The sequence below is a fragment of the Tenrec ecaudatus genome, chromosome 17 (genome assembly GCF_050624435.1).
Source record: "Tenrec ecaudatus isolate mTenEca1 chromosome 17, mTenEca1.hap1, whole genome shotgun sequence".
NCBI lineage: Eukaryota > Metazoa > Chordata > Mammalia > Afrosoricida > Tenrecidae > Tenrec > Tenrec ecaudatus.
In genome coordinates this window covers 24100874-24116972 of record NC_134546.1, presented here as the reverse complement: position 1 = coordinate 24116972, position 16099 = coordinate 24100874, and the positions used below count along the sequence as shown (strand labels likewise).

The 16099-nt window shown below is 40.5% G+C and overlaps 2 protein-coding genes across 4 annotated transcripts in view; one reads left to right on the top strand and one right to left on the bottom strand.

The window, feature by feature from the left end:
* TTC27 (tetratricopeptide repeat domain 27) overlaps positions 1-16099 on the bottom strand; it is a 156560-nt gene that overhangs the window by 125218 nt on the left and 15243 nt on the right. For all 3 annotated transcript variants that reach the window (XM_075535540.1, XM_075535541.1, XM_075535542.1), the window contains exons 5-7: positions 12988-13090; positions 3853-4017; positions 314-447 (exon numbers count right to left, since the gene is read on the bottom strand). In XM_075535540.1, the coding sequence (XP_075391655.1) occupies positions 314-447; positions 3853-4017; positions 12988-13090 (402 nt within the window). The remainder of the gene's footprint in view (positions 1-313; positions 448-3852; positions 4018-12987; positions 13091-16099) is intronic.
* Positions 8242-8736, top strand: LOC142430970 (large ribosomal subunit protein eL32-like). The gene has a single exon (XM_075536033.1). The coding sequence runs from the start codon at positions 8242-8244 to the stop codon at positions 8734-8736; it is 495 nt and encodes a 164-aa protein (XP_075392148.1).

Genomic DNA, 16099 nt, shown 5'->3' with positions numbered 1-16099 from the left:
GTAGCAAAACGACCGTGGTGAATTAGCAATGAAAATAATTTTATAGTTGGGGAGTCACCACAACATGAGGAACTGTATGAAAGGGTCACGGCATGAGGAAGGTTGAGAACCACTAGTTTTGAGAAACACAGCTTTGGTCGGTTAGCTTAGCATGGTTCTAAAAACAACAACAAAGGTACTACCTTTCCTCCCAGCCACCTGGAGAAAGCTCAAAGGACAAGTCTCTTCTATGCCCTTCAGAGTTTCTACAGTACTAGCCTACTGAAACGGTTAAGCTATGAGTATTGGTTAAATCAATTACGATTCCACTTACCATGGTTAACTGATGCTGAGGGGTGGGCACTGGACTTAAGTCACAATCTGTAGAGACTTCTCCCTCTCGTCTTACATCAAGAATAAGTTGTGCTACATAATTCTCTTGAAACCGCGTCCTTTTCCCCAAAGCACCTGAAAAACACATGTAAAGTTCTCCCTGTGGATTTGCCCATCAAAACCACTGTGCAATCACAAAGAGCATTATCTTTCTGAGAGCTCTGGAGTTTATGTTTTTCCCAACTCACATCAGAGAAACCTGGGGCCCAGTGGTATTAAAATTACTTACAAGACTGTAAAGCCAAAAGGCTATTGCACCAAGACCCGAAGGCATATAGTGTCAGCCACTAGATTCCATGGACTTACCCTTACATCAAACTACGTCCCGCTCAATAAAAATGAGTCTATGGTAGGACGAATAAATACGACTTCACATGTGAGCTGAACAAGGGAAGTTTGAGGTGCTTCCACTCGCTAAGATTCTGGTAGCAGAGCCAGAGCTCAAAGCCGGGTCTTTAGGTTCTAAATCTCGAGGTCTGCTTATCATACCACTCAGCACATGAAACTGAAACATTTCTTCCATTGTGTATCTGAAATATTTTACTGCATAATATTTTATCTCAAACCAATTTATAGAAGCAAAAGTCCAACATCTATTCTCTGGCAAGAGTCCGATTACAAAGACCCTTGAATGTCACTGTAAGAAGTCTGGCTTTCCTCCCATGAGGCGTCTGGCTCAAAGGTATGCATCAACCCTTTAAGCACGCTATGCAAACAATAGCTACTAAGAGAATTTTATACAACTTACCTTTTTATAGTAGGGCTAGGGCAAATGGAAAAATAATCTGATTTTCATCCTATTGAGTACTGCATTTGTAGTTTTAGAATTCTTCCTTACCTTATTTTTTTAAACATAAAGAACTAACTAGTAAAGGCACCAAAAATTAAAGCTGAGTATGCACACTGTGTGCCATTAGTTTTAAAACACAACCCAAGGAAAGTCTCTTAGGATCAAATTCTTTAGAAATATAAACTCTGAGACCATAATTTACACATGAGCATCAAACCAAAGTTGTAAGCAATATACTAAATAATTTTCTCCAACCAATGTAATAAAAAGTAGTAAGAATCACAGAGCTGCTCAATGGGTCACATTTATCTAAAGTACTTTTCTGTTAGGATTAGCTTAATAATAAAGGGCCTGAGGATTAACGTGTGAAATAAGATAGTCCTCCATCAGGAAGACAAGTAAGCTTTTAGATTCATTAGCTGGTAGTCAAAAAGACACAAAGGACGTGATCAAGCGGACATCTGACTTTCATGCACTTATTCAATACTGACTGCCACCTACTATGAGACGCCAGGGACAGGGCGATACATAAAGAAAACAGGACCCATCTCGGAGAGCTACGTGTAACCTCCTCTCTGGGAGATGGGCAATGGCAAGGTGGGTAGAGACGCCGGGCAGTGTAAGATAAGATATAATAATTATTTATAAACTATTAAGGGACCAGGGGTAAGGGGAGAGTGGGGAGGGAGGGGGAGAGGGGACAAAAAGGAAACCGAGCTGATTCCAGAAACCCAAGTGGAAGGTGAATTTTGAGAATGACGAATGCAACGAATGTATAAGGGTGCTTTGCTCAATTGATGTGTGTATGGATTGTGATAAGAGTTGTAGGAGCCCCAATAAAAAGATTAATAAAAAAATCTCTGATACATTCATAAATGAAATTGTATTCAAAAATAAAAAGAGCATTCAAGCCATGTAAATTCAAAAAAAGAAAACAGGTTAAGATTTAGCACCCCATCATCTGATCGCCCTTCTGGTCTATTTAACTTTGTCCTAGTTTTAATATTTTCTGGGGTTTTTTCCCATTGAAGTTTTTATCTGTTTTATTTTGTTATAGGTTTTTGTTGTTTTTATTTTAAGATCATTTTATTCGGGGCTCTTACAGCCATATAACACTCCACATATCAATTGTATCAAATACCGTATATACTCGAATATAAGCCGACCCGAGTATAAGCCTAGGGTGGAAAATGCAGAAGCTATTGGTGAGTTTCAGTAATCAAAACAAATGCAAATGAATTACTAAAAATTGAGACATCAGTGGGGTGATATATTTAAATATTTATTTTAAATAAAAAACATAAATAAAAGGACAAGTCATTTAACATTAGTAAACCAGCACAGTAAGTGGAAAATAGGTTCAACAAAAACAATAAGGTATCAACAGTGATATCTTAAGAGTACTGTTCCCTGAGCTCAATCAGCAGCCAAGCTAAAATGTACAGTTAACATCCTTCAAAACTGGATTCCCTGGCATCATCCATATCCCAATGTAGAGCTTTAGCTGGTCTGAGGGTCATCATAGACGCTGTCCTCACTGAGATCACCGTCATCACCATCACTGCTGTCATTTTCATACAAAGTGCAGTCTTCACTGCCATCCATAGCATTACTAATACTACATTTCTGGAAGGTACGTCGCACCATGTCTTCTGGAATGTCTTCCCATGCATCTTGAACCCACTTTGCTATTAACTCTATGTCAGGCTTCATGAGATTTCCTCCTTTTGTTAGTTGGGCTTGACCAGATGACATCCATTCATGCCAATGACCCATGTATAACCCGAACCCCAGTTTTTCAGCACAATTTTTGTGCTGAAAAACTCGGCTTACACAGGAGTATGTACAGTATATCTGTAACTTTTATGTTGCCATCACTAGTTTCTAAACATTTACTTTCTATTTGAGTCCTTAGTATCAGCAATTCTTTTTTTTCCCTTCCCTTTGATAAATTATAAATTATTATTATTTTCATATCTTACACGAACCACAGTCTCCCTTCCCCCACAGTTTCCATCTTTCATCCCCCTGGGAGCAGGGGGTTGTTTGTGTGTTTGGTTAATACCTCTCTTTATATGAAATCCAGAATAGGGAAGTCTACAGACAGTAGGTGGATTAGTGGTTCCTTGGGGTCTGAAAGGGGAGGTTGAGGGAAATGGGAAGCTAATAGCAATGGATACAAGAATGAAGAAAATGTTCTGAAATTAATGGTGTGATGACTGTACAACTCTTCTTGATGCAGTTGAACTATTAAATTGTATATTATGTGAATTATATGCCAATAAAATTGTTGGGGGAAAAAATCACCCATGATTATCTGTAATTCAGAAGAAACATAATAGGTTTTAGAAAATATTCTGTAATCCATTTGTTCATTCAAAAAATACTTACTGCCTCCTATGTCAAGCGGTACTCCAAATTACTAACCAAAAACACAGCCCAAAATTTCTGCCCACAAAGACTACAACACACAACTAAAAAAAAAAAACAGAAGAGAAGAAAACGGTGAGTCTTTACAAGAAAGGATACAGTGGAGAGGCCAAATAACATGGATTTAAACCTGCCGATGTAAAGCAGAGATTGGGACATGCAAAATCAAATTCTAGGAGAAAATGCAACCAAACAGCCAATGTACTGAAAGTTTTATGACAAAACAAAATTAATTATTGATAAAAGGTAAAGCACCTTACCTGTTAAATTAATTTGTAATTTGCTGATGTCTTTAGCAACGTTGAATTGATCTTTCGCTTTCTGATACTCATAATAATATAAAAATATATATGCGCATTCCAGATGGAACTGAATAGCCAGATATCGACCCGAGTCACCTACAAACAGATTCTCTTGTTTTATCACTGCAAGACAAAAACATGAAACGTGAAAAATTATGAGGCAGGATAGCTACCAGAGCTAATAAATTAATTCAGCAATTCCATAGGGTACTTAATCAACACACAAAAATCAGTTGTAACTTTGAACACAAAGTTGTTGATCCAAAATGCAATCTCATATAAAATTAAAAATTGAATAAAATAAATTACAAGAGGGAAAAGAAAAAAAACTTGTGTTTTTGCACCCTAGCACTGAAATAGTCAATAGGAAATTAAGAAAACAATTGAATTTTCAATTGCATCTAAAATAAAACATCTATGAATAAATTAGCAAGGAAGGTAAAAAGCTTACACGTGGAAAACTATAAAATACTGCTAACAGAAATTAAAGACCTAAAATGGAAAGGCAATCCATGTTCTTGAATTGGAAGACTTAATTACTATAAAGATGTCAGTAGTATTTAAAGTGGCCTACAGGGGCAACAAAATCCCTATCAAACTTCTTTTTTTATGTGATCCACTGGGTTTTTATGAAGGACAGAAGTTGTTTCAGGTTTTAGTCTCTGGACACAGGCAACCTCATGGACTGCACACCCACACATGGGGGCCTGAGGCCAGGGAGAGGCCTCGGCATAGCCGAGCAGAAAACGGAGAAGCAGCACCCCCTACCAAACTTCTGATAGCCGGAGGTAGACCAAATGATGTGGAGGTCCCCTTATGGTCCCAGCAACTAACCCACTGGACAACAAATACAGACAAGCACAGATTTGGCATGACAAAATTCCAGACAGCAGTTCAGATGTGGAGTCAGGATGAGTCCAGAAGCAGGGTAAGGGCCCAGCACAGAAGCTGGGAGGACCTACCCACTAACATCAAAAGCACCCACTCCTAGCGGCCACTTTGAGACAAGGCTGGGAAATACCCCAAATAGGGAACTAATCTGAGGACGCTCTAGCCCAATTTTTAAGATGGCAGAAACTGGCCATGCAAGTTTATGGAATGCACGACTGGGAGAGGGCAAAGGGGGACCACAGCACTACGGAAGAAAGCTGTAAAACCTCACTGACGCTGGAGGTGGGCGAGCACTAGGACCAGCAGGTAGTTCAGGGCAAGAGGAGGACTTCAAACTGACCTGGTGACAGAAATGACAAAGGAGATGGGAAATTTTTGCCAAGGTGATATACAGGCGCTGATTATTCCATGCCCTATCGATTCTGTGGAGCCCCGGTGGCTTTGCCAGGTAAGCGTTGAGCTGGTTGCCAGGTGCTTCCAGTGCATCAGAGGAGGCTGCCTACTCGGTACACATCCACAGCCTCAGACACATGGTTGTTGGGAGTTTGAACTAGCTCAATGCTGGTGGGTTGGTTTGGCGAGGGCTTATGACTTGTTATTCACAGTAATATTTCATAAGAAAGATTTCAGAGAGAAAGAAAAGGCATCACAACTTCCAGGTGCTCTCCCCTCAGAAGAGCAGGGGCTATGAGTTTGCATAACTTCTGGACTATGCAGGCGATGAAGCTCAGTTTCTGAGGCCAGCCATGGTCACCCATGGACTACCAGCTGGATTGGGACGAGATCCCTTCTCCCATGACTCCTTGACCACTAAACTGTCTCAAAGGCATCAAGAAATCATATAAAAGACGATGGGAGCCTGGGTGAAAATTATCAGAGATGCCCCAGAGATACACAGTCCACTAGAAAATGAAGTTGTTGGGGTTTGTCTTCCCTCCACATATACCCCAATTGTTAATGTGTTAACAAAAGCACATACAAAGATATTCTCTAAGGCAGTGGTCCTCAACCTTCCTCATGCTGTGGTTACCCCCAATCATAAAATTGTTTTCGTTGCTACTTCATCACTGTAATTTTGCTCTTGTTATGAATCAGGAGACCCCTGTGAAAGGGTCAATTGTCCCCAAAGGGGTCGCGCCCCACAGGTTGAGAATCGCTGCTCTAAGGATTCAGGAAAATACATAGGACATCATATTTATAGATTCTATACAACTTGTTTCTTGACCCAGATCCTAATAAAAAGCCACAGCTGCCAGCTTAAGAAACATCAAGACAAAAGAAGTATTTATTTATTACTCTAAGACCCCTGGGTTACTGACCAAATAAATATTCCACCATACTTTCAGAGATGGGCAAGTAAAACTGTCCCATCAGCCATTTCTAAGGCTGCATATCTTTACGGAAGCAGACTGCCACATCTTGTGGAGCAACTGGCAGATTCGAACTGCCAACCTTTTGGTAAGCACCTGAGGATTTAACCATTGTGCCATCAGTGCAGTAAGAAAAATAAGGCAAAGCACCAAGCAGTATATATTCTATTATACTTTGTATCCGAAAGAGAAAGGAGCATATAAAAAGAAACACTGGAAGAATAAAGAAGATGATAAAACAAAAATAACGAAAGGAAAAAGAGAGTAGATTTTAGAAAAAGAACAAGAATGTGGACAGGAAATTTCTCTGAACAGACTTTATTATATATGTATAGTTTTAACTTATAAATCATTGTCTTCTTTTAAGTTAAAAAAAAAGTACATCAGAAAGGGTGGCGGGGAGGCATTCCAGAAAATTGAAAGCAAATGGAAAAGAATAACTCTAACTAATAACAAATTGGCAGCAGGGGAATCATTTCAAGTGTCTTGTAACATTTTGACTTAGAGCACAGTACACATCACAATGTCCTAGAGTCCAAGGACAAACAGATCTACAAGGGAGTCTTCAACTCATTCTGTGGCCTTATTGCTAGCGGAACTATTGGCATTACTTTGAATAAAGCAAATAAGTACATATGCTATTCATGGGAAAAAGATTTTCAATTTAAGAAAACTAATAGTTCAAATACGAAATCAAAGATAAATCTTCGAAAATTTAATTTTAATTAGCACTGCGGATCAAGGTCAGAAATTAGACCAAGAAGCCTACATTTGCTAAGGTTTGGCCTTGGCTAGCAATTCCGCTAACAGGAGGCCTGGTGAGGCTGTTGAGTAAGAGTTGGGCTGCTAACCACATGGTCAGTGGTTCAAATCCACCAGCCACTCCATAGAAAAAAGATGAGACTGTCTGCTCCTGTAAGGGTTCACAGTCATGGAACCATCTATAGGGTTGCTATGAGTAGGAATAGACTCACTGGTAGTGGGTGTTTGGTTCCTCAGGGTGAAATCCCAGAGCATGAGCAGGAGTTCTTACCCAGGCTGGCAACTCTGGGACAGGAGGCCAGGTCAAAGCCTCAGTCAGCTTGTTTGTAAAATCCTGGGCTCAGAGGGAGTCTGCTGGGCCTGGGGAAGAAACTACAGACTACAGTGCTTACTGGGGCGGGAGTCTCAAGCTGGCTGGGGACTTGGCCAGCAAGTTCAGCAAGGCCAGGTCAGAGTAGAGGTGGTCTAAATAACTGAGGCTAAAGACAGTTTTCATGGTTTGGAGATTGGTTACATACATAAACTCTATGATACTAAATTGAAAACAAAAGTACTGGTGTGAGCTCAAGGTTTTTAATATGTAGACAAAAAGCAGAAATAGAGATGTTCGTGTGTGTGTGTGTGTGCGCTTGTGTGTGTGTGTTCCAAGTGCCCTGCCACTGGTTTGATTCTGACTCACAGTGACCTCATAGAACAAAGTAGCACTGCTTCCTAGAGTTTCCGAATCTTTACAGGACAACACAGTCTCATCTGTCTTGCACAAAGAAGCTAGTGGGCTTGAACCAGCTAGGTGATCAATGCTTAACCCAAAACTTTACCAGGGATTCTTCATATATATATGTATATATTCCCTAAGGAGCCTTGGTGTCATAGAGAATTATGTATTATGCTTCTAACAAAAAGGTCAGCAGTTCAAAACCACCAGCCACTTGGAGAATGATGAGGCTCCCTACTCCCATACAGCGTACAGTCTGGGGAGCGCACAGGAACGGTTCTCCTCTGGCCTACAGTCACTAGGAACAGGAAACGACTTGATAGCACTGAGTTCGGTTTGGGGGGTTACACACTTTTCCTAGTCATGCCTGCTAAAAAGCTTTCAGAGGAACCAGATCACCTAGGCAAAATGTACTGATTCCAGAACTGTATCATTGATAAAACATCTTAGGTCAGAAAATAAAGAAGTACTCAAAAACATGTCAAACGGTAAAAAAGTCAATTATAAAATGGGTTCCCACTGGCGAAAACTGCAAATACTTGAGAGTCAAAGAAATGAGCTCTTCTTCGGCGCTGCCTACGGAGGAGGCAGCCATCTACCACCAGCATCATGGCTGCCCTCAGACCATTGGTGAAGCCGAAAGTTGTGAAAAAGAGGACCAAGAAGTTCATCCGGCACCAGTCCGACCGCTATGTCAAGATTAAGCACAGCTGGCGCAAGGCCAGAGGCACTGACAACAGGATTCGGAGAAGATTCAAGGGCCAGATCTTGTTGCCCAACACTGGTTACGGGAGCAACAAGAAAACCAAGTACATGCTGCCCAGTGACTTCTGCAAGTTTCTGGTCCACAATGTCAAGGAGCTGGACGTGCTGCTGATGTGCAACAAGTCTTATGGTGCAGAGATTGCTCACAACGTTTCTTCCAAGTTTCGCAAAGCCATTACAGAAAGAGCAGCCCAGCTGGCCATCAGAGTCACCTATCCCAACACCAGGCTGCACAGCGAAGAAAATGAGGAGATGGCCCATTTGCGAGTTTTATTTGTGCTAAATAAAACCATAAATGGAAAAAAGAAAAAAAAGAAAAATGAAAGTAACAGATTATAACCCACTGAATAAATCAAGAAAATTCAAAAGCTCATACTAATATCAGCCTATAAAGAAATAAATTCAAAGTTTGGTGAGAAATAGAATTTTCATATGGTCTCAGGCCATCTCGCTGCAAAATTACCAATTAGTCATAGAGGAGAAATCGATAACTTTATAGCAAAGCCAACTGCCAGGCAATATCCTAGTCAAATGGCCAAAGTAAACATTACTAACAAGACAAATCGAAACCATGTGTCTTATCAATTCGATAGGCGGGAACAGAAGGACACAGTACCTCTTCTGTGATATAGTCCCACCAAAATAAATAACCTCAATTTAAAACATGAAAAACAGCAAAACTAAGAATATGGGACAAACCTACAAAGCCTATATTGTCCAGGTCATGGAGAAACTGAAAAACTAGGACAGATGAAGAGAGAGTATTGATTACAACACCTGAGTCTAGACTGGATTGTCATTTTGCTACAAAGTACAACTGGCAAGTCATGAGTGGTAGTAATCAGACTGAAATATGTAGAAGTGTGCATTTCCTAGTTTCCATGGTTTTATTTACGTGTATAAGGAAATGTCTCTGAAGGAAACATACTTAAGTACTCTGCAGTGTTAGCTATCTGTCAGCAATTTACTCTTAAATGGTTCAGGGAAGAGAAAGCTCCCTGTACTTTACTTGTTAACATACCTTTTACAGTTTGAGAGTTGCCGTTTTTCTTTAAATACCTAGATCCTAAATTTATTGGCAATTAAAGAAAGTTGATTAGATATGCATCTTGCCCGCTTTTGTGAGCTGTATTTTAGGTTCCCAAATAAACCTGGGTAATGAGGATGAGCTCTTCCGAAGAACAATTTATTAAAAGCATGTTGGTGGGGGGAGAGGAGTAAAAGGACTGAAAAAATTATAAATTCACTAGGCTTAAGACTAATTAAGAGTTACACGTTCAGGGTCAAATGCAGTCTAAGCTGCTTAAGCAGAGTGCCAAACAAACAAGCTTCAATAGTGGGGTAAGACACAAAGACCAAAAAGACATAGCCAATCACGTCTCAACAGCAAAGGACCAGCAGCAACACATCGCCCCTACAAACATCCTCCTCTTCTAGCTTTCCACCTCCCAAGTTTCATTTCCCACTGCTGTCCCTGCCCATTTCCACCCTCCTCCTACTTCTCTTTCCATCCCAGCTACTTCGCTCTCTTTTCTTCCATCCTATGTCCTATAACCAGCATCTGCTAAGTTCACTGTATTTTCTGAGACCAGGGATGGGGAGTGTCTGGCAATTGGGCCACAGGAGTCCCACAAAATCATCAATACCAGCTAACATCCATGCCTCACGAGGAAAAGCCATTCCAGCCGTCACATTAGAGGTGACAGTTCATTAAATGTTTGACCAGTATGGACCTCTAATGATGTTCTAATCTGTAATAAGTTCTACTGAATGGCCCTTGACAGAAAAAAAGTTCCCCTCCCGTAGGTTAGAACTCTGCTATCCCTAAAGAAGAGCCAGCTGAATCTAAATTGTGCATAAAACACAAGCACCGTTTAATAATGGGTCTGAGTCAGAACTGTGTAGTGTTGACCATAAGGACCAGTAAAGCCAAGGGCCAGACAAGCCTTGTCCAATGTGGCTAGCACCTCACTTCTAGACTGTAAGGTCGCCAAAAAATAAGGGCCCACATGTATTCCTAGCACCTATCACAGTGCCTGGTATAGAGCTGATGGTCAGTCAGATCACAAGATTATTTCAACACTACATGAAAATTAGAAAATTAGTATTTCAAATGGCATTATCTAATACAGTTAATAACATTTACTTCAATTGTATCCAGTTTAGGGGCCAGGGAGAGCAAATCAAGTACACATCAGTCACAAACAGACTGATCTGAACAACTGCTGCAAGATGAAAGCCATCTAACCCCAGAGTCACAGGAGCAACCCGCCGAGCAGAGCCCTCATTTCAACCTACTTTCAGCAGGAGAGAACTACATGTGTCATCTGCAAACAGCTACACCACGGTGTTTCATCTCATGCACGACACACAACACATTGTGGATATCAGAGCCCACAATGGATGGCTGTGAGCCTTAGGCTAGATCTTTCACTTGCATTTCATGGGATATCCAAACATATGCCTTACGTCTTGCTGAAGAACATGCTTTTCAAGACACTAATGTGCTCCTTCATAAGATATGATCAGGCAAGCAAAGTTATCCTGACATTCTAGAGGACACTAGTCCACTCCCGCCTGGTGATGTCATGTGCCTGGAAGGAAATATGAGGACCACAGTGGTTTAAATTAAAAACCCTTTACTTATATTGCAGAGACTGAAAATTTAAAAACCCTGCCAACATTCTGATGAACCTTCAAGGGCAACAATTCAAATATAAGTACCTTCTCTGGACACTGAATTATATTTCATTTATAACTAGCAGCTTGGCCAACATTTAGATCAAATCCCAGAAGGAAATGCTTTCATGGGAGAAAAAAAATTGTTTTTGAAATACTGCAATTTCAAGTTATCTGTAAATTTCAGGTTATCTGTATTTGGACATAGCCAAAAAAACCAATTTATGGCTAGATAAAAAAGTTCTTAGTCACACAGCAAGGCCAATGGATATGCAGAGCAGAAAAAAACTGAGCGCACCTGGGGAATGAGTCACTCGGAGTCCTACTTCCAGATCTTAGTTAGCCCTTTCTGCTCTAGAACTAACTGGAACTCTTGGAACAGGATTCTCTAAAATACTCCACTTATGGTCTCCTAAATGGCACTTAGGGGAATTATTTCTTCTCTACATAACTAAGGGTCATCATCAAGAACAGTAATCACTGGGGTGGGGTAAAAATGTGGAGTCATAAATGCAGTTTATATGAGATAAAGGCAAGAAAACAGACTTTCCTTATCATTATATCAAGCTTTATTTCCTTTTAAAAATATGACACCTCACGTTTTGTTGATTTACCAATTTTCCACAGAAGCCCAATTCAACAGAGGTAATAGTGTAACATCCTATGCAGTGAAATGTAACTACATCTTCACTGAATTAAATAGCGGGACCAGTGCCGATGCCATCTTCTTCCATGTACTAGGGAGGTGACCGACCGGAGCATGAGCTTTGAAATCAGACACGCCTACAGCAATCTCAGCGCTTCAAACAGAAGCTCATTACCAAGTACAGGTTCTCTTTTTCAAGTTCACTTTTATTCAAGCATGGCTTCAATACAAGATATAGATAGATAGATAGATAGATAGATAGATAGATAGATAGATAGACAGACAGACAGACAGACAGACAGACAGATAGAGATAGCTTTTGTTGTGCTCTGTTTGACCTCTTTTGGCAAGATACTCTTTCTTCCCATAGCCCGCATGCCCTGATGAGTAGCCAGGTGCCCAAGGTCCGCTCGTGCGTACAATGCTTCCCTAGGAATATGAGAGGCATCTTCAACAAAGGCATTCATTTACATGGTGATGTGTGTTTAATTATCTGGCCATATTTCACTGGTGTTGTAGGTGTTTAGACACCATATATATTGCAATAAAAATAAAACAAAATGTAAAAGTCCCTTCCTACCAGTTATCTGATGCAAAATGTACTTTTTTAATCTTAATGTTACAAATATGAACCTCCATAAAATCACCATAATATAAGAGAAGGGGAAAAATGCTTATTCTGAGGGCAATTTAGCTTAAGATAGCTAAGGCTCTTATTTTTTTGTACATAGAGAGTACTCACATATATTTCCAATGAGTCTCCTTTGATTAAAAAAACAAAAAAATACAGTATCTTTTAGCAATCAGTGATAAAACCATAGCAACCTCAAAGAACAAATTGCTCTAAGTAGATACTATAAATGAAAGCAATTGCCTTTTTAAAATATCAAAAGATTTCTACAAGAGTGGGGAGCGGGGAGGGAGGGGAAACATGAGGAGCTGATACCAAGGGCTCAAGTAGAAAGCAAACGTTTTGAGAAAGATGAAGGCAACAAATGTACAAATGTGCTTGATACGATGGATGGATGGATTGTAATAAGAGTTGTACCAGTACCCAATGATTTTTTTTAAAAAGAATAATTTCTACAATCTGTTATCCTAATAACATGATATTCAACATTTAGGAGGGGAAAAAAGAATGAATAAAGAGAAAATAATCTCAAACAAATAGTCACTATTTATTACCTGCCAAAGGCAAAACTGAAAAGCTACAAGACGTGAGAATGGAAATAAATGCCCAAATCAATCAGAAATCTGCTACGTACCTTGGTCGATACAGAGCTCGGCGAGCGCGAGCAGCTGGGGCGAGCGCTCCTCCAGCAGTCGCTGATGAACAGTCACGCAGCGCAGAGCCCACCAGGGCACGCTCTAGAGAGGGACAGCAGCACACAGGCTGAGTTAGGAGAACATGGTGGGGGCCGGGGGTGGATTGTTTTAACTTTAACTGAAATTCATTTGGGGCGGGGCTGTTTTACATTCATGAAATTAAATCTGTTCCTCAGGAGGCTCACCCATCCTCTGATGTGCCTTGAGTAGTAGTAATTCCCAAGACAACTTCTACATCGTCCACAGATGAAACAACCCCTCCGCTTCTCCAAGTCTGTGCCTTTAGCCAACGGGGCCTTTAGCCTAAGGTGGCCATTTCTGAAGCTGCCCTGCTCTGCTGTGGCACCGTCCCCATCCCCACTGTACTCCAGGTACCAAGACTTCTAGGGGTACTCTGGACTGGTCTGCATGTCCACTCATTTGGAGCGGTGCACACACAGCCACTGTACTTGTGCGTGTCACCTTAGCGTTCCGTATTACTACTCGTTCATCCCAACTTGGGAGAAACTATCTTACTCATCTCTGCATCTTCCTCGAAGCAAAGCACGTTTCACAAGTTACGTACTGAAAAGACATTCTTGGGTTTACATATCCCCCCAAATGAGGAACATCTCTCTTCCTCTGCCCTGTCTTTCCGTATATCCTTCTATCTGGCTCCTCCAAATGTTCTCATTGTTCCTAGAAGTTATCACCATATTGATAGAGAACTCTATTTACCTGGTCCATCATTTTTAGAGGAGAAACTGATTTCTACGCATTTTCTGGATTAATGCACAAGCTTTTAATCATGGCTGCTTCTTCTCTCACTTAATCAATGCAGTCTTGTTTAAAAATGAGAGTGAAAAAAATATATATGAAAACATTTAAGAGTGAAGGATAAGTATCTCTCCTCCACTGCCCAAGAAAGTCCCTAATAAATGTTCATATTCTTCTAGTTCAGCGGTTCTAGATCAACCTGTGGGTTGCGACCCCTTTGCGGATCCAACGACCGTTTCACAGGGGTTGCCCAATTCACAACAGTAGCAAAATTAGAGTTATGAAGTAGCAATGAAAATATTTTATGGTTGGGGGAATCACCACAACATGAGGAACTATATCAAAGGGTCGCAGCATTAGGAAGGTTGAGAACCAATGTTCTAGACCAGGGGTCCTCAAACTTTTAAAATAAGAGCCAATTCACTGTTCCTCAGATCCATTGGAAGGCCAGACTATAGTTAAAAAAAAACAAAAAACAACTATGAACAAACTCCTATGCACACTGCACATATCTTATTTTGAAGTAAAAAAACAAACAGGGCAAAAACACCCGGCAGGCCGGATAAATGTCCTCGGCGGACCACATGGGCCGTAGTTTGAGGACGCCTGTTCTAGACCCTCTTTTATATGCATTTGTGTATGTCTGAGAGCATGTGTGTGAGTGATGGTAAGTATTAAATGCTTTTTAAAGGCCCCTTAAAGTTTCAAATATGATCTTACACTGAATCATCAAGATTATTCTAACTGTACTCACTCATTTATTGACATTGAACTTCATGTGATTAAGTTCCAAAGATCATGTCTTTGGAAAATTGGCATTATACAAAAAACTGGTGTTATACAAAAATTGAGGATGAGTACATCAGATGACAAAATACAAAAACTACATTACAGAACTGTCAAATGATATCATCATATGGTGCCAAATTAAACATCAATATATAACTGCTAAACCCCTGAGAATCATGGTCCAGCCAAGTTTCATTCTCGATTCCCACCCAGGATTTATTACTATCAAACATACATCATTAATGTACAAGACAGTCAGATATTAGACTTTTTACTATATTTGTAAAGGTGAAATGTCAGCTATCAAGATGACCAACCAATAAGTGAGGGGTAGGTATATATTACTTTGAGTTACATGAAGGTGTAAGAAATTAATTTTCCTCTTTTAGAAAGCAATACCTACTGATGGGAGATGAAGTAATCAAGTTACTTGAACTTAATTTCTATATTTGATTAAGTACTGAAATGGTCTGGTTCTATTCTAAACTGTTTAGACAACTGCTACCACAATGATTCCACCACAGATGAATTTTGACTCTGACAAAATCCTTTCTAATTATGTGTGCTGTTTCCTCAATGCGCGTAAGGAAAGGCACAATTACCTAACAGAAGGGAAGTGTCATTCTTTTCCTATCTCTGCCGCCCTTATCTGCTTTCGCCAGTGACTGGGTCAGGTTTGGCAGCCGACTATTTCCTTTTCTAGACACGGGTTTTAGATAGAGCTGGTCAAAGGCTTGTCCTTTTAAGAAAGCATACCGCCTAAGATGCTGAGCTCTTATTAGATCTATAAATAAAAAACCAAGTGCGATAGTTTATTGTTCCAGCCTGGCCCATAAACACAAGTGCGATTAATTGAAGGGCGGAATCTCTTGCTCTTTAATCATCGGACCAGCATGCAGCTGCCTTGCTTGTTCTGTGCCTCAATTTAAAGGCTACACTAACTGTGGGACGCCCAGCCTGTGGACTGTGTCGCTGTAAGTTGAGGTCACTTTAAGCCCACATGATTGGAACGTACATCTCTGGAGCTAGGGACCGACAGTTGGTGACAGTTGACCTGCCTTGCTGTTTCCTGCCTGTGTAAATATAGCACAGCTCTCTCTACAGAGAAGGAACTGACGGCCCTCAAGACTTAAAGGTCTGCTAGTGTCTCACAACTCTCTCAGGGGAGTGAGTTGCACTGAGCCATGTGTACTGCTTTATAATTTAACAGTTCATTTCTTGTGTTACATATCTATCTTTATAAATATATATATACATATAATTGCTAGCAATCTGGCTTTGTCTCTCCAGAGAACCCTGTCTAGCACAGCAAGACTCCTCTCTCAACATTGCTTCTTTGACTCCTCACCATTACATACTCCGAGCCTACAGAGTTCACAGATGGGGGGAAGAGAGAGAGTAGGGGGTCATCTTGACAGTCCCACAGAAACGGGAGATCACACGAAGCTGCTCAGTTGATGTCTTAAGAAGCAGGCTACTCAATAACTAGTTTTAAAGGTTAAAAGG

What these genes read in the sequence shown, in the direction of transcription:
- LOC142430970 (XM_075536033.1), top strand. Translation starts at nt 8,242, where the DNA reads ATGGCTGCCCTCAGACCATTGGTGAAGCCGAAAGTTGTGAAAAAGAGG.